The sequence below is a fragment of the Artemia sp. Qi Xiang Cuo genome, chromosome 15 (genome assembly GCF_049724085.1).
Source record: "Artemia sp. Qi Xiang Cuo chromosome 15, ASM4972408v1, whole genome shotgun sequence".
Lineage (NCBI taxonomy): Eukaryota > Metazoa > Arthropoda > Branchiopoda > Anostraca > Artemiidae > Artemia > Artemia sp. Qi Xiang Cuo.
In genome coordinates, this window is record NC_142808.1 from 34,159,852 (window position 1) to 34,179,168 (window position 19,317).

At 35.1% G+C, this 19,317-nt stretch overlaps 1 protein-coding gene and 1 long non-coding RNA gene across 3 annotated transcripts in view; one reads left to right on the top strand and one right to left on the bottom strand.

The window, feature by feature from the left end:
- The first annotated feature begins 318 nt into the window (after positions 1–318).
- LOC148943597 (uncharacterized) lies at positions 319–10,127 on the top strand. The gene is made up of 4 exons (XR_016142925.1): positions 319–466; positions 2,288–2,408; positions 3,237–3,329; positions 9,981–10,127. It is a non-coding gene; the product is annotated as an uncharacterized LOC148943597 (long non-coding RNA).
- Positions 10,128–18,915: 8,788 nt separating this feature from the next.
- The window catches only part of LOC148943598 (uncharacterized), a 79,536-nt gene continuing 79,134 nt past the window's right edge, over positions 18,916–19,317 (bottom strand). For both annotated transcript variants that reach the window (XM_089100976.1, XM_089100975.1), the window contains one exon: positions 18,916–19,162. In XM_089100976.1, coding sequence (XP_088957102.1) covers positions 19,103–19,162 — 60 coding nt within the window. In that variant the 3' untranslated portion in view covers positions 18,916–19,102. The remainder of the gene's footprint in view (positions 19,163–19,317) is intronic.

A 19,317-nucleotide genomic window follows, 5' to 3' on the forward strand; every position in this document is an offset into this window, starting at 1 on the left:
ACCTTTATCTTACCGTGGTATGAAAACTAAACCCACCAAGGGTTGAGTTTGCTGTTGCATTTAGTTTTACTTCGCCTGACTTTGTGAAACTGTTTGACATAATATATATAGATCAGCTACGCATGATCCTGGCCCACATGATGGATTCATTTGACCTTGATCCAGGTCAGGGAACTGCAACAACCCCTTTATTTGACAAACCTTTTAAATTATAGAATCGTTTTTGTTTACAGCCAGCTTTGTTATTTGGCTACAGCCAGGAATTTCCGCCTGTCAAAAGATTAATCATTAGTGGAATGCGGGTTAAAAATCCACCCTTGTAGGGGAAGAAGATTTTCTGGGAAGCCAGCTAAGTATATGTTGGTGGTAAACAAAAATAATGATAGCTGGAAAAGCTGAGATTTTTCATTCTAGTTTGAACTTTGTTACAAAGAACATCGAAGGAATAAAATTAAAACAGAATGAGGTAAGTCATATATTTGCATGGTAAAACTAATTTTAGTACTTATATTGGTATTATTCTAGAATTCTACCTGTTTTAAAGATAAATGCTGGGGAATTTTGTAAGTTCAATATGAAACCCAGCGTTATTTTTCGTTTTTTGAAGTTAACCCTCCCCCTAAGTCACCCATCCCGAAATCCTTATAGAACAAAAAATGAAGTAATTTTAATAGCAATAGGGTAGATAAATACTGCAGCTTCAGTAAAACTTCAGTTTCAGTGAAAGTTTCCGTTTCCGAGTTGAATTTACTCTAGTTTTTGTTGTTGAAAACTTGTACTTTTTGGGGATAAATATGTAGTGTAGCGGCTCTCCAAAAGGAGACATGCGAAAAAAAAGGTATTTTTAGATTAATAACTGCTCTTTAAAGTCGATTTTGTGACAATTCATACCCCTCCCCCCAGATGGTACGCTATTTGATTCATTATTTTATGCTCCTTTTCAAACAATAGTCCTTACCATACCTTAAAATATAAGGTCTTGGTGGATTTGATTAACCGAAAAACAGGCCTAATAATTCTTGCCTTAAGAACATCTGCTAATTTCTCCGAGGGTTAATTTCCCTGAAAATTATAGATTTTGGTGAATGGTTTAAAGGTCTGTCTGGTAAAATTCTACTTTAGCTACTTTTGGCTATCTTGGAAAGGAGTTTGATTAGGAAAATGAAACTTTCAGGGATAGATCTACAGGCTAAAGTAGCCTATGTCCTGGGAAGGTATTTTGAAGTACCTACCTCTACTCCGTCTCCCTCTAGAGGGTCCTGACCTTTGATGACCTTTAAAAATCTGTCAGTTATAAAAGTGAAACCTTGTAATATGGATCTTCTGCTTAAAATGAAGTCGAACAAAATTGTTTTCAGCTTCACAACTTTGCTCAATCCTGATTTATAGAGTTTTAAAGATATGCAAATGCATTTCCTAAATTTTGAAAAAAAAACATTGATATGGCTTAAAATACTACTCAAATAACAGAATTGTATTCTCAGAACTAAAGCCCGAGAAAAAGAATCATATAACTGAAAATTAAGGTAAAATATTGTTTTGTCAAAATTTCAATAGGTCTACCTGTCATGTAGGCAAATTTCAGGATCCTCTAGAGGGAGAAGGAGAGGAGATAAGTACTTCAAAATACCTTCCCAGGACATATTTTAGCCTGTAGACCTATCCCTGAAAGTTTCATTTTCCTAGCTTCACCCCTTTCCAAGATAGGTAAAAGTAACCAAAGTAGAATTTTACCGGTCTGTCTTAATTGGTGTAATAAGGGCCATAAAGATGCTATATTTTAGTAAGTCCGTAAAAAGAATGTATTGATTCATGCGAAAACAATCTGCCGTTGTCTTAATTCATGTATGAAGATTAGAAGAAACAACACCTTCATCTTCATTAGGCTTATAAGAGGGTACAAATAGGATAGAAATTGCCATCTTACGCCCTTTTGGACAAATAACAATTCCGAGCTTCTAAGCGGGCGTTGCTTTAATGCCATGTGAAATAGTCTCAAGGATTAATCGACGCTTCCCTTTGGCCATCTTCTAGCTGGCGTGTGTTGATAAAGTGGAAAAAAAGTCGCTTGCTGTTTTCCTTATCTTTGCTTTGTAAATGGTAAAAATTCTCAGTCAGCTTTGTGGAAATGTTTCCAAATGTCAAAAAGACCGTTTGTGCTAAACTTCATTCCTCTCTTTAATCTTGAGAAAAAGTAACTATTCAGAACATATTTTATATGATATATACTACTACTAAAGAGTTTAAAATAATTTGGAAGGATTTTATATAGTTTTCTTTATTTTAGCGACAAAAATGTATTCCAAAGAGCTGGCGAAAGCGTTTCTGATGCAGCACAACGTGCAAAAGATGCTGCCGGTGATGCCGCAAACAAGGCTGCAGATACTGCAAGATCTGGCATGGAATCTGTAAGTTTCTTTTTTTCTATTCAAAATGGGGTATTCAAAGGTACACTCGAGAATGTGGTTCTGGGGGGGGGGGCCGGAGGTATGAACATCACCAATTTTGTCAGAAAACGTTGCGATGTTGGAATGTCGAAGGGGATTGACGTTTTTAAGTATTTCACAAGGGATTTATCTTTCTAAGATTTATAAAACAAAAATGGGATAATTGTGACCAGATTGTCAGCAAGATTTTTTTTCAGACGGGAGCAAATGTACCAAGTTTTCTCCCAAATCAGGCAGAAAGGATTGGAGGGCTTTCTCGTCTAAGCCTGGATAAGAAACTATTCCTTGTCTCTTGTGTACATTGTAGCTCCATGTAATTTAATATTTAAATAAGAAAATTAACAAATAAGACAAAATGCTCCGAGTAAAAAATTGCGTAGGCAAATGCTAAGACCTTTTGTCCTGTCTTTATTGCCCATCGTCTTATTTATTGCTGTAAAACGTGCAAAACGTGTCGTATACTTCAAGTCCATAAAACGACAGTTCCTGATAATCAGACATTTTCTTGTTTAATCCCCCCAGCCACCTCCCAAAATGTATTTGATCATCTCTGAAGTAAAAAAAGGGAGATAAACCTTATTGCTGATAACCAATCACTTAAAAAAATTAAACCAAACTTATTACAAGAATTTTTATAGTGCAGTCGTCTGAGAAAAAAGAGCGAAAAAAGCAGTCTAAAAGTTCGGAAAGAAGATGTGCATAGGGTAACCAAAATCCTAGCTTATTTTTCGTTTTAAGTGAAACAATTTGACAGCTAAATAAATACTGATTCATTACTTTTTATTTCAGGCGAAGAATATGATGGGCTCAGGAACTGACAAAGCGAAAGAGTCTGCACAAAGTGCAAAAGAATCTGCCCAGTCAGCTGGCGAGAAAATATCGGTAATGCTATTCTCTTTGTAGTCACTGATGTCCAATTTGGCTTATTGCCACCATTTGGTTTAGTAATATTGTAATTGGCTACCGATTTTTCAAAAATGCGAATAACTAAACTTATTTCTTGCCTTTGACCTGGTTAATTTCGAAAAATTCGATGACTAATTAGAATTCTACTAAATTTGTTGGTCCAAAGTATATCAACCACACGTCAATCTTTGTTGCTGGATTTTGAACATTTTTGAGCTTTTTATAATTTTAATAGTAGCTTAACCTGTCAGACGAAAAGGAAAAAAAATCTAGCGCATGTTCTATTATAAGGAAAGGCAAAACAAAAATATTTTACCTCATTCTCCAACATTAAATTTTACTTTTCAATTCCTCCCCTCCCCAATAAGAAAATGGATCCCTTAGCTGTGAAATCTTTTGAGATAGACCAAAATTACCCATTTTAATGAAAACTATCGATTAGAATGGGTTTTTAAAACCCATTCTAATCGAAACAAACGAGACTCACTTGCTCCAGGATTCAGGTACCTGTCCTATAGCGTCGCACCATTGTTTTCAGAACTGAACATTAATGGTTGACTGAGATTTACTAATATAGGCAGTTATGGAGCTTAAAAATAGAATATTTGGTGAGGTTATGATTGTTCAGATGCAGAAATTAGGAAATATCAGATAAAATAAAAATTCATATTTTAAATTATCGCCATTTTTACGTTGATTTATTTCAAATCTTTTGAATTCTTTATTTGACCTTTATGATAAAATTAACAAATTGTCTTCAAAACTTGGTAAAAAAAAAAAAAAAAAACGTTGATTACCCGGTTTTTGCGTAAAAAATATTTAGATCCAATCTGCACAGCCTTGAAACTACTTCAAATAATGTCAAGGGTAAGGAAATTTAGATCTTTGATAGTAGAATCTAAAAAAAAATGAAAGAATGGACTTGGGACACGTTGCCGTCACACACGTCATTTATTTCTATCAGTATAAACAATAGAATAAAAACATCGTCTCACATAGCGACTTTCTTCACAACCACAGGTTGATAGTCCAACTTCACCGATAGTAACACTAAATACAACATTTTCAGTTTAAATTGGTTCACATATTTTAATAAAACGAAACAATAGCCATTGCCAACATGCCACAGCATGCCAATAATTTTCTTGTTTTTTTTCTGTGAATTGCTTATGTGTTTAAAGATTTGCTTATGCACCTGAGGCAATATTTCCTGAAAACTTCGAAAGTTCTAGTTTTCTCGATCATTCTAGATTAAACTGGTTTACCCAGAATTTTTTTACCCTATACAGGTCAAAATTGTTTCGTGGCACAAACTGGGCGTAAACGACAATTTAGTGTGTTGCGATTTCTTTTGTTACTTGGTAGAACTTTAGAACCAAATTTAGAAATTAAATTTTTCACTTCCCAAAATTAAACAGCTTATTGCTTCGATACGATCACCTGGGAAAAAAGAAAAATTATTAAGCATAAAACTCTGTATTTCTGTGAATGAAGGATTCACAACTCCGTCCTCAGACTTGTTGAATATGATGGTGGAGTCCTTTTTGGGATGTTACATTGTTCAAAAACAATCTAATTTTTTGTGACACCAAGTCGGAAAGATTAGTTTCACCAAGTCGACAAAAGTAGATTCTCTTAATTTTCAAAGGTTCAGCTTACAAGAGCCGCTCTTCACTTACCTTTCATTATCATGAAAGTTCACGTATAATAATTACTGCATTAATGACAGCTGAATTTATTTGAGTAAGGAATTAATTACTACTACCATAGTATTATTCTTTGTAGTAGGAAGTAATTATTGGTACTGTTTTGCTTAATGGTACACAACGGCTATAGACAGTCAAATGAATGCAGTGATGGAGAGTGGAGACTCGTAAAGCGGGTAATTGTTAACTAAATTGATCGAAGAGCGTGGTTTCTCATTGAATTTACAATATTTAAACTTGTTTTTTGGGGTTTAGGGGGGGGAGGTACCTAGGTTAGGGTAGGTTACGTATTTAATATATGCTATGATTTACCCCCACCCCTAATGTACAAATATATAGCCCAAATTTGTTTCTAAACTATTATATATACATCCCTTTTTTTTTATCAGTATTAACCAAACTTGACTCCTTTAGTGTGTACCATTAAGCAAAACAGTATCTAATTATCTTTAGTATTTTGCTCCAAGGCTTATGTAGTTTTTTTCAGGCAAAGGGGTTTCCATTCCGATTCCAGGGAGAAACTTACATGTGGCCAACTAACGGAAAGGTCAGAATTCCCTAAAGCAAGACATCTTGTAATCTTTTATTTTGATTATTAGCGACGTGAATAATCCCTTCTGCTAATTGGATCTGTAGGGGGCTCAAAACCCGGCAACAGATAGGAGACATCGAATATTTACTGTTTACTAAAAACAAAAATGTGAAAAAATCGGTAATATCTTTTTCGTCTTTATTTAAAGAATATCTAAAATATCAAGTGGTAAAACTAAAGTCGCTGCTTCCGTGGTCGGATCTAAAGTTGGGGTAGCTTTCTTCTTAGATCTTACATCATCTACTCAGGCTAATCATTTTGCGTGAGATCTCAGTCAAACGTGCTTAAATTAAAATTTGTCTACCCAATACGACACAGAACAGGTCTAATAATACTATTTAAGTCCTTAGAACACTCGTTGAGGCAGATTGAACTTTCATTTTCTGAAAAACAAACAAAAAACCACAATAAAAATGTGTAGTCCTCGGATCAGAATCCCTGGATTTCTCAAGAAATCGCTTTTTGTCAAAAAGATTTAAAATCTGAGCAGATTGATTAGCCAACAGAGAACTATTGTCTTTTATGCGTAGTAGAATATAGTAGAAATCAAGGCAATATTATGTAGGTGAAGACTCCTTATAATTTACATCGAGAAGTTACCACCTTAAAAAAAATAACCGAAACTTTTTTTTAACATTACAGTAGATTAATTCGAATACATTCCCATTTTTTAAAATTTAACTCAGAGGTGGAGGTCTTATTTTACTTCTACTTGCCTAAAAATAGATTGATCAAGTACATGTCTTAAATTTACAAGCTTCACTCTAGCCTTCTGTGATGCTGAAGGCGTGGGATTATTTCAAACCCAATCCTTTGCTAATAAGACATTCTCTGAGAATTTTGTGCTTTTGCCTGTCCTGTCATAGAACAGTTACGTATAAGTGAAAAAGTCGAGCCTCTGGTAAAAATGCTCAACTTCTGCCACCAAATGGTGAGTATATTTGCCCAAGATCTGGTAATTTTAATAGTTTTATTGGTTGAATTGGCGGACAACCAATAGTTTTATAGGTTGAAACTCCAATTGGAGGAAACTAGCTCTAATTGGTGGTAAATGTTCTAGTATCTGAGAAACATTGCGTATCAGCAGTTTCTTTAGGCATAGACCATGCAAAACAAATCTTATAAGCACAAAATTTTCTAAATGAGTTAGTGCAGGTTTACAGTAATTTATCTAAATTAGAAAGGTTACACCGCAACTTAAACGTTTCCTATCCTAGTATAGACCTGGGTTGCCAATCCTGGGAATTTTCCACAATATCCAGGGATTTTAGTCCTGAGCTTGAACTTTGGGAAATTAAGTTCTTAATGGCAGTGATAGTATACATTGTTTGTCACAGTTCGAGCCTTACTAATTAGCACTCCAGATTTTTTTTTTTTCGGCTATAGATAGATTGGGACACATGCTACTGAACAAATGCGATACTAGATCAAAACCACCTTGGTTTTTGTTTTATTTTTCGAAGCATTTGTTTCGCATTTTGATCTCTAGCTAATCAATATCAGTTTACTTTACACTTAGACGGAAAAACTAACAACTAAGAACCTCAAATTTTAAAGTAAAATTTAAAACAAGATTACAAGGCCGTATCCAGGGGGGGGGCTACCCGTTTTGCCCCCCCCCCGAAATGTTTGTTTGACTCGTAAAAACGTAACAAAAATGGACAAAAACAAATTTTGTATGCGTTTTTTGAGGTTTTTTGGGTAACCTCCCCCCCCCCTCTAAAAAAAAATTGTAACCCCCCCCCCCGAACAAAAATCCTGGATGCACTTCTGCAAGATTAAATTTAAGGCTCTGAATGGAAGCATCGCTTTAAAATTTGAAAGTGTCACCTTAAGCGAAAGATCATAACTTGCACTTCTTGTTTTTGCGTTGTTCTACTCCTGCTTTTTCTCCTATGTCGTTCCACTTTACACTGCATCTGTACAGTAGTAGACAACAATAATGGGTTCATGATTTTTGCGCAGCTCTTTCTTATATTAAATAAAAAAAATTTTTTTTAAATGAAAGTAAGGAGCGACATAAAACTTAAAACGAACAGCTATTCCGTATATAAAAGGGACTGTCCCCTCCTCAACGCCTCGCTCTTTACGCTAAAGTTTCTTTTTGTTTTAAAAAATAAGAGTTGTGAGAAAGTCAAACTTAAGCGTAAAGAGCGAGGCGTTGAGGAGAGGACAGCCCCTTTCATATGCGGAATAATTTCTGTTTGTTTTAAGTTTTAATGTCGCTCCTTACTTACAGTTGAAAAAACTTATTTTTTTATTTAATTTCTAAACGTTTTAAAATTAATGCAGCTTTGATATTGGCTCACCGTACATGAATAATTAAGACAAAATTTGCATATTAATTTTACTTTTTTCTTTGGTTAAATGGCTTTCTTGAAATATTGATCTGACGTAACTTACGAATTAACTTACGTAACGAACTTCTATATTCGTATATTTTTATTACGTATATTATGGGGTTCTCCCCTAGTCCTTGATTATAAGGCCCGTATTTGAATCATGAATCATATTTCTGATTGTTTCTTGTTTGGCTTGGTTGTAAAACATAGTGAAGTCATATTAAACACTATTTTATCAGCTATTCAGGCAGAAACTTACTTTTTGAGTCAAAGACTAGGAATTCTTGATTATAAGGCACTTATTTGAATCTTGAATCATATTTCGCGTTGTTTCATCATATACGCAATTAATTTCTGTTCGTTTTAAATTTTGATGTTGCTCCTTACTTTCAGTTGAAATTTTTTTTTGTTTTTTTGTTTTTTAATTTCTGATCGTTTTTTTAATAATACTGGGAAATCCGGCGCCCCCTTCATAGCAATGTCCCTTCCCCCATGAAAACTTCCTCCATAGAAAGATCCTCCCACGTAACCTCCGACTCCCCAACTACCAGAAAAAATCTACCTGAAAACTTCTGTATACTTCCCAATAACCAATACTATATGTAAACATTGGGTAAAGTTCATAACTTGCAGACCTTCCCTCGGGAACTGTGGGGGATTAAGTCATCCTCAATGACAGTTTTTGTATTTTTCAAACATGCTGAACAAAATAGCTATCTAAAAATTTTGATCGGATGACTGGGGGAAAAATGAGCGTGGGAGGGGGCCTAATTGACCTCCATCTTTTTGGTCACTTAAACAGGGCACTAAACTTTTGATTTCCGTTCGAATGAGCTCTCCCGCGATATTCTAGGACTACTGGTTCCATACGATCAGCCATGAAAAAACAAAAAAACATCAAACACGCATCCGTGATCTTTCTTCTGCAAAAAATACAAAATTCCACATTGTTGTAGATAGCAGCTTAAAACTTCTATAGTAGGGTTCTATGATACGCTGAATCTGATGGTGTGATTTTCATTAAGATTTTATGATTTTTAAGGGGTGTTTCCCCCTTTTTTCGAAAATAAGGCAAATTTTTTCAGGCGCGTAACTTTTGATGGTTAACACTAAACTTGATGAAATTTATATATTTGGAATCAGCATAAAAATGATTCTTTTGATGTATCTATTGGTATCAAAATATCGTTTTTTAGAGTTTCGGTTACTATTGAGCCGGGTCGCTCCTTACTTACAGTTCCTCACCACGAACTGTTTGACTATCATTAGACGCAAAAGCAAAGGTGCTCACAATACACTGGGTTAAGCTGCTTGACTGTAAGTCTTGGAACTAGTTTGACTAAATAAACTAGACTCGTGATTCCCAACGTGGGGCAAAGGCCCCACCAGTGGAATATGGCAATATTTTGGTGGTTCATGAGCAGGATGTGCACCCTCAGGATGACTATAACGTAGAGCATTAATTTAAAAAAAAAAACTTTAATGTGAATGACGCCACATTCAAATGCATCTAAAGAGCAAAAGAGACATGATAGTGTTGCAATGACGTTATCCATTGTATAAAAGGTGTTGTATTCAGACTGTATTTTTCATTAGTATGAAATATGCCTAGAGGACGACCCAAAAAATACCAAGTTAATGAACTTTTAAGCTTCCTTCAGGTGAATACACACGAAATTTTGAATACCAAAATTTAAATATTACGGGGGCACAAGAATTTTGATATAAGTCTTATAATTTTTTTTCTTGTAAATTTTACAAGCCAACTGGAATTTTTTCATACCCAATTGGCGGGAACTAGCTTATTGGGATAAAGACAATGAGGAACTACTAAAACCCTTGGGTAACAAGCTACGAAAGCAACAGAGTTAAAAAGTTTAGGATGGGAAACACATTAGCCTCAGTTGGTTTAGTTTTGACAACCTTTTTTGCAGAAGTAGTTGCTAAGGTTACCCGATTACGACTAATTTTCTATTTTTTCTTATAGGGAACGGCCGAAGAAGCACAGAACAAAGCTGGCGATGTCTCTCAAAGAGCACAATGAAAGCTGCCCATGAGCAGAATTTGTGAATTTTCTACCAGAAGTGTGATCTTTTCTTTTTATATTTAAAGTAAATAAAGTGTTGAATTTTGATATTGTTTTAAACAGGGTACGGCTTTCGTAATATCATGACTCAGATTAATAAATAAAAAAAAATCATTATGAAGCACTTGGGGGGCAATATCGAGGAATACCATTAGCATGGACTAGGATCTCTGTGGTTATGAATTCTGAGTAAACTTGGAACTTTTGCAGCGGCAAATACTTCTTAACATTTTTGCTATTGTATTACCAGTATTTGAGTTGTTTAGAAACTAATCAAATTAATAAAATGCAGCAATCCTTATACAAAATCTAAAAATTTTGAAAGGCATCAATTTTTGCCATCGAGAAAAGGAGGAATAATTTATTTTGCATAAATTTGACAGAAAACTGAACAAAGGATTCAGATTGGAGTAAGCAAGCGAGCGGATTCAGTTTAGCAAAGCTGCAGTAGGCTACCACTGGCATCACAAATTTACTTCCCTAGATTCTAAAACTGCCTTTTATTATAATATTCAAAAATGTCGTGCTTTCATTGAGAAAATCGGAAAAAAAGTAACCTCCCTAAATTTAAAAAATACATTTACCCCCCCCCCCCACATATTTGAGAATAAACGTCACTGTTTTTACTTAACATGCGTTTTATAACAGTATAGAAAAAGCAAAAAATGAGTCAGTTGTTTTTAAGTTCAGTTAATAACCAATAGTGTATTAGGAACGCTGAGGCTTAAGATCACAGTTTATATAATTAGCAGTATGATCGTCTCTATCTCACCCATTATAAAAACCCGGGCCGGGGTGCGAGTGCTCCGGAGAACGTTTTTGAAGATATAAACATAAGCGAAGTCAGATCTTTTCACGGGTAGACAAGTCAGATTTCTCTTGGACGCGAACTTGGCTTCAACGTTGGAACACTAATTTTGAAGAAACTAATTTTAAATTAATTTATTCCAATACATACATGAAAACCGGTATTTAGTAGTGCAATGTTATTATTAGATGTTTTTAGGAATCAAAAATACTCTTCGAAGTCTCAAGTTGGTTTCAAAGGCATTTTGAGAAAGTTTCTGCCAAAATACGTGTTCCAGGGTAATTGGACCGCTGATGGCAGATCAAATGAGAGGAGCTGTTTGTACGCGCCGATATAAATATATATATATATATATATATATATATATATATATATATATATATATATATATATATATATATATATATATATTTATATCGGCGCGTACAAACAGCTCCTCTCATTTGATCTGCCATCAGCGGTCCAATGAACAATGCCATAAAGCGATTTTGAACAATGCACGATTGTGCATTGTTCAATGAACAATGAACAATGAACGATTTTGAACAAATTAAAACAAACTTTTGAACAATGCCATAAAGCGATGACATTTGATTATGATGTTTGGTGCTTCGCATTGATATTTCAGTTTTAAAAGTTTTATAATTTTTTTCTCAAAGGGAAATTACGTGGTGGGCATGAATGTAGACTTGCAGCTAAATTAAATATAGTCACTTCCACTTTTCATATCTGTTTATTGATATTGGCTTTATTTTTATTATCTGTAGTACTGAGGAGCTTATTAAGGAGATAATCAAACACAAGTTTTAAAAAATTTTACCTCTTTACTCAAAATAACAGATAATTGAATATTTAAACTACTAAAATTAAAATAATTACATACTAGTTTATTTTCCTTAATATGTACGTCTCTCGATTTCCCGACTCTTACATTTTACTTCGTAATATGCACGTGTGCGCAAAAAAAATCTTATAAACTGTTCAAGGGGGAAGTCCTCGCAGCCAGTTTCCCAATTCAGGTCTTTGCACTCCACTTGGCTGGCTCACCAAGTTTTTTTCTGCTTTCGCAATTACGAATAATGCACTTGGTAACCATTTCTCAGTGATTGACGAAAACAAACTAATCCGCTAATGCAGAAATAAGTGGGAGGAGCTTTTTGTTCGCACCGAGAACGAAGACCAGAAATGATCTGCGATAAGCTTACTGTCTATAAACTGTGCTTAAGGTAGACAAAACTGATTTTGACATCAAACGTTGTATTTTACAACAGTTTCTATGGGTGATATAACAGGATTTAACACGTTGAAGAAAACCTAATTCTATAGTCTTGGGAGCCAAATAGGATATGATAAACAACCTATTATGCATAATTTATAAATTGCTTTAGAAATATTTTAAGACGCCTATTGAATTACCTGGGAGGATGTAAAGAGGGAGGGTTTGAATATATTGGGATGGAAGAAGAACGTGTGTAGCTGTTGGCCTTAGGTGTCCTGGTGCTGTAGTGTTTTTAGTAGTAGTAGTAGTAGCAGAGGAGGGCGAGGTAAAAATCTCAGTTTTACACATTAGTCTAACACCTTTTGAGTTTCAACAGTGAAGATTCCTTTTCCTCCTTCCCTACCCCACTAGTCCATGATTATCAAACACCTTCAAACATTTAAAAATAGGCTTTTAGAACTTTCTTGAAGTTTTCTAAGAAAAAATGAACAAAAAGTTGTATGTCTTAAACATTTTGAGAAGTTTAGAGCCCAGCCCAGAAAAACTACAAAAAAAAGAAGTAAAAACTGAATTACTTGTCAGAAATTCACAAGGAAGTCCTGTAAAATTGTTTTGAAGAATTAAGGTATGTATTCCCTCTGACAAGCAATTTTGTGATCCTCCAGCTGTGCCCTGCACTAAAAGGACAAAATACTTCTTTCATTAGATTTCTTAGTTTCAGATCTATCCATTCACCATATTACTTGGACTTTTTCTTGGAAAAGATTCCAAACTTCCTTATAAAATAGGGAAATTGTTTTATTTTCAATCAATTTTCAGTCTAAATGGCCTTGTGTACCAAATTTTAAAATGTAGATCAAAGGATGGATAGAGTTGAATGTCAGCTATGAAATAATTTCTAAATTGTCTTCGTTGATATGCGAAAACCACATTGGAGCAGAAAAGTAGCACTAAAAATTACGCAGGGAATTATAAAGTTTCAAGAAGTAGTCTTAGGAATGCTGACACACTTCTACGTTTAAAATCAAATTACATTTCCTGAGAAAATTTCGACTTCAGAGTATACAGATATATGGTGTACATCGCTACACATAAGTATATTTAGTACACCTTCCAATTTTAGATGCGTTTTTCAAGCATTTCGTGGGGACCGTTGTCCTACCCCAACAATTTAAACCCGACTATAATGTAGCTTTGTTTTGGTAAATAGTGCAAAATACTATGTCGGGTAGTATATTGTCACGATCATGGCCGGTGTGCTCTACATCCTTAAGATAAACATGTCTCTGACAATAGATAAATGCTGACAATAGATAAAGATTCACCAAAATAAGTTTCTTTTCTCTGCCTCCTTCCGAACTGGACTGAAGATCCTTATACATACGATTGCAAGGATAATTATTGTCCTGGCTGAGTCAATCTGTGATACCCCTTTTAGTTATTTCAAAGCTTGTACCGACGCTAACTTCTTCCAAACTATTCTCTACCAATACTACATCTCATCTTTTGTCAGACTAATGTTTCATTCAGAAAAACTACTGTTGAAAGCTTCCACTTTTTTCTAGTTTAAGAAAATTATGCCTTGGCTCTTGACTCTGATTGGTAAAAATAAGAAATTTTATGCTTGATAGTTGAATTATGTTCAACTTAAGAAATTACGAACGGCGTATATAATATTATTTGAAAAAAACTACGTTTTCTAAAGAGTTAAAAAACCAACAAAGAGAAAAATCTCTAAAAAAAAACAACAAACAAACGAGACTGTGGCCAGTGGAGAGAAAAGAAAAACAACAGAAACAAAACAACGCGGATATTTCGCCTTTAGAAAAACAAGGCGTCTTAAGCACGAAAGACAAAAAAAAAACAAAAACAACAAAAACCAAAAACCAAAAAAACCACCCACCAAAAAAAAAAAAAAAAAAAAATGTACAATCGGTCAACAAAGCAACACGTTGGGAAAATATGCGAATAAATGTTTAATTAAGTGAGGACACCAGATTAACTGAGGAAAAATAAAAAAACTGTAAATTACTTTAATTATTCAGTTGCAAAATAATCCTTTTGTTAGCTATTACTGAAGCAAATCCTTTTGGTCTAACAGGTAAAATAGTCCCCTGGTGATTATTTAAAATCTTTACTCCCTTATTGACAATTGATTCACTCTTTAGAAGGTTATCATAAATTGGGTCAATATTTAAATTACCCGTGTCCCTAATTATGGAAAGGTTAGCAAACATATGTTTTTTAATTTCTATGGCTTCCCTGGCCCATTGGGTGTACCCCTTATCATTAGAAATAGCCAAGGCTTCATCAATTTAAGAGATAATTTAAGAGATACTACTTTAAATTCAATATATAAGAAATTTACTCTGACGGGGAATCGAACCCGGGTCTTCCGCATGACAGACAGGAATAGTGACCACTGTACCATCAGAGACTCTTGTTAAATTATTTTTAGTCTCTGCAATCTATTTTCGACGCAAGCAAATACAAAGTAAGATTTTCGTTTTTTGACAAAAAACTTCTGGGAAAGAGCTGGAAATTTTGGAAGCTTGCAGTCGGTCTTGTCAGGTTAAGAGGACTATTTTTATCTAATTTAATAATGAAATACTATGCTTTTAGAAATTTCAAAAATTAACATGGGCTCTTATGGGAAAACGAGGTTTTTCGTAAATGTAAATTCGGGGGATAATTTTTTGGTCTGAAAATACCAAAAAGCCCTAACAGGTCGAATTCCGGTTCGAATGAGTCCTCATTCACCCGGATCCGTTGCCAACTGTGGCCTGTAGGCGTGGCTGATAAAAAAAAATAACTTGATGAACATTAAGTGGCTATATTTGGCTTTTGCAAAACAGGAGTGTTCGGATTGAGCTGAAATTTTGAGGATAAGCTCCCAGGCCCTAGGAAAGCTTATCCTTTAAATTTTAGCCCGATCGGACAACGTTAAAGGGGGGCTGTGGTGAGAGGGTCGAAACTTCCGGCCCACTTTCCCCCATGAAGATAAAGTCGGAGGGGGATGAAATTTCGCATGTTTCTTAGTTTGAGCTTAGGCTGCAAAATGTGATCACCGCCGTCTCTCTGCGACCGCTAGGACCGGAAATCGCTCAACATTGTGGTGGGTCGCCTCTTTAAAGAGGCACAAGTGTGCCTCCTTGATACACTATAGTTGTCCGTAATTTCGGTTTTAGCGACAAGTGTGACTATAATGCGGCCTGGGCACCAGACTCCTCAGCACTCATTTTTTGGAAGTGTAATTGAATTTTGAACTGACTGAGCTGCTAGGTACCCAAAAACCGAATACGTATCCTAAAAACAAGTTTCAAGCTATTGCATTGCGATAGAGGACAAATACTAGAAGGCACTGATCTGTGGATCGAGGCAAATAAATTTAGAGACGTAGACGTCTGAAAGGTTCTTAGACTTCACCAACCATGAAGTACTATTGATAGCAGAATACAATTTTAAAAGGCCAAAAATATACATGCTGACGTTTGGTTTTGACAGCGAAGGTTATAATAGGGCCAATCTGATTGATAAAGATTGCAACGTGGCTTTTCTTCACTCGAGCTTTAACACGAGATAGAATTTGGAGCGGGTTTCTTCCTTCCTGTCGCAAGGCGCAATTTTCTCTCATGAGAACAAATTGCAACCCAGTAAAAAAGTGCAGCAACCCAGCGTTATCAAAAGAAGTAAATAATAGATAGGGGTAGTACTACTATCCCTTATAGATAGCACCGCTACTCGCAGAGGGGGCTTTCGGCCCTTTCCCATCCCAACCCCCATCGCCAAAAAAAATCACGATCGGCATGACTTCACCACGGATACGTACTACAGGCGGCCCCATCCCCCAGCTTCGTAAGCATAAATGTATTATACATTTTTCGACTCGGATTATTCAGAGATAATTTTGGAATGGTTCTAAATAGTCAAAAGATTGTAAAAAGTCAACACGCATAGCGTTCAATCATGCGTCTGAATCCGAAAATTGAAGCACTTCGGTCTGTATAACTCGAGGGTCTGAAGCTGGATGCTGGGACCCTTGCCTAATTTTATTAAATCGACTTTAATTTTGCAAATTATGCACTCATGTGTAAACTGTATTTACATTATTTAGTGCAAATATTAGTAGAAACCATTTGAAAACCTAGATATCAAAGCATATTTACAAATAACTTCAAAGTGAGGACGATATATCCAAATTCTTATAAAACTAAGCTCGTTTACTCAAAACAGAATATCCGGGTTCATTGTTAGAAGTAATCCCTGAGATGTGGAATATGATTTTTCATGTTTGTCTTTTATTTTTCTTCAACTACGTACATAGAGATGTCTCAGCAACCCTCAGAGCTAGTCCATCTCCTGTGTCTGATCATTCAACATACCATCTTCGTAATTCTGGCAACATTCGAATTCCATTCAGTCCATCAGTCAGATCAGACTTCAATCCCCCAGCCGCCTCACATGATACCTAAAATACTAGGCCCATATTAGCTAAAAATATCTCTTGGACACATTAAAAATGTACTTTTATATTATTTATTGCGTATGGCACTTTTTTCTGGCTTGTTTATCGGCAGGTAATCAATGGGAGGGGGGGGGGGTTCTTCGTTATTTTCCTTTTTAATGTATGCGCGTTTCTTTTTTTCTTCTTCTTTTTTCTTGCTCTCTGCATTATTGGTCATATAGGATTGCGAGGGGTAAATAATATAGTTCCTTTTAGTGCTTAAATATTTTGTTTAATTGTTGGTTGTTGAATAAATCTAATTTTTTATCTTGCAGACTTGTTATAAGTTTTAACAAAAAGTAAGCTTATACCAACTCAGTACGTTGATACTGTCATTTTTACACGAAATGATGTGCAATAAAAACCAGGAAAGTCAAATAGGAAGATTCCGTTATTGTCACTAATCCATGTTCCAGTGAATCCAATACCATCGAAAGAGCATTCATTGCTTAATATACCACAAAAAGGCACTAAATGTTTAGTACCATTAGTACTATTAATAATTTTTTTTTTGGTGATAGAGAACGTTAAAATTGTTAAGTATTTTCAAAATATGTAGAAGAAATTCAGTAAACAAATGAATGATGATTACAACTATTAACACAACAGTTAACCTAAGAGGGGGGAGAGGGATTTGTTTTCAACCATTTATATCACTGGTCGTCAAAATCTTAGGCGGCTAAACAACCTTCCACCTCATGAACTTTAGTCATAAAACTCGTCACATCGCTGCAGGGAAAAATAGCTGCAGCACTTTGTATTATGTGAAAATTTTTAATTGGTGATACTACATCAGAACTCATTGATTCAACTCTTCTCATAACTTTACTTTCAGACAGTTGCACAGATTAAATAGCATTGACTGAATGGTAGATGATTGAGTCACTCGTTTTTTTTTCTTGATTCATAGGTTTGAGATGCGTAAAGCCAATCAGATTAATCACCACAAGCACTGGGTTTAAAAATTCCCCACAGGCTACCAAAAGGTTCCCTGCGAGCAACCAGTAGTCCGCAATCGACGATTTTGCGATCTCTGATTTATACTGTATGTATGAGCAGGCATATGATGTTAACCACCTCAAGGTTTTTCGGTCTGCAAGAGCACTAGCCTTAAAAATGGCCATCTAGTAATTTTTACTCTAAGTCACTTTGTCTTTTGGGCCTAAGTAAGGATACCACGAAACATGTTATTGCGCTAAAAAAAAGACTCAGCAGTCTTACGTTGGCCGTTTCCAGCAGCTTTAAAGTCAACCGTATGTTATATTCTGTTCCTTCCTCTATACGTTTGAGTCTTAGGATATAAGCTTGGGTGGCTCAATCTAGCTTATAGAATATTTCGTTTTAGTATTCCGATGCCTTTTTAGAAGACAGCCAACTGGAAGACGGGGACTCACATAAACTGTCTCTTTTAATGTTATCTATTTGTTCTTTGAAGGGCCTAAGAACTTGACTTACAAATGTAACTCAGATAACTTCAGAGACCACAGATCTAATCTGAATACCAACTGGACTTTTCATGAAATCACCTATTTTGTCTTTAAGAACTTTCACACTTAAAATTTCAGATAAAAGCTAATTTTTTTGCCTTATAGAATTAAGCTGAGGGGTTCTAAGTACTCTCTTGGTTATTTGATTTATATCCAGTAAGCTTTGAAAGGCCATCCTGCCTAGATCATATTATACAGAAAGTTTCAATCTTTTTTATGCCCACAGTGCTCCTACAAAACGCTATATCACAGATTTTCAACATATTTTTAAAAGAAAATTTATGTATTATAAACTGTCAAGTAGTTTGAGGAGCTACGGCTTGCCTTGCTTCTCTGGCATGCTTTGTCACAAAACCTACGGTGATGATGGTGACGCAAAAAGAAGTTTAAGTTCATGTTTATAATGTTAGCAAAATTGTAGTAGCACAGTGGATTGAGGCTCTGCATGGCAAAACGGGTTCGGGAATCAACCTCTACTGCAGCAAGGTTGGGCGACAGGCTTACTACTTGTCCCTACAAAACAGACTTAACAACTGAAATGTCATTTCGAAGCCCTATGCACCAGCAATGGCTCGGAAGAATATTTGTGCTGTGATAATGCTAGCATTCTAGCATCTTCAAATCGCTTTGTTTATTCAGCAGAAGGTTGTTTATGGTTAAAATCAACCATATATATATTTAAAAAATCACATTTTTTCGGGTCTTAATTTGTCTCTTGTCCGGAGGGACCCTGGTTTAAGATACAACACTATAAATGAATATTAGAATAAACACTAGAGCAGGCTCTGCCTAATAATAATAATAATAAAATGTTGCTTTAAAATAACTTTAATTCAATATTTTATCCAGTTAATATACAATTTACACTACATTAAAAAGTAATGACTAGAATAGATCCGAGTTTGAATACAGATTTAAATAGTTTATAAAGCATTATGGCACTCGAAAGGATAGGCAACTGAAGCAGATACAAATAGTTTCCAAGCACAAATTTTAACAAATGAGTCACTGGAAGTGCCCAGGATATCGTTGCTGTTCATTTCTCAAAGCGTGAATCATATAATCCTGAAAAAGAAAGAAGTTGAATCCCTGCAGTTCTTGAAAAATGATAAAAACTCTTTAAAATAAATCTATATGTAGTCGCTGTTACGCCTAAACGTCGTATCTGATATTTTCGAGTTTTTAAAATAATTGCCAAAAACTGTTTGCTGAGCTACATT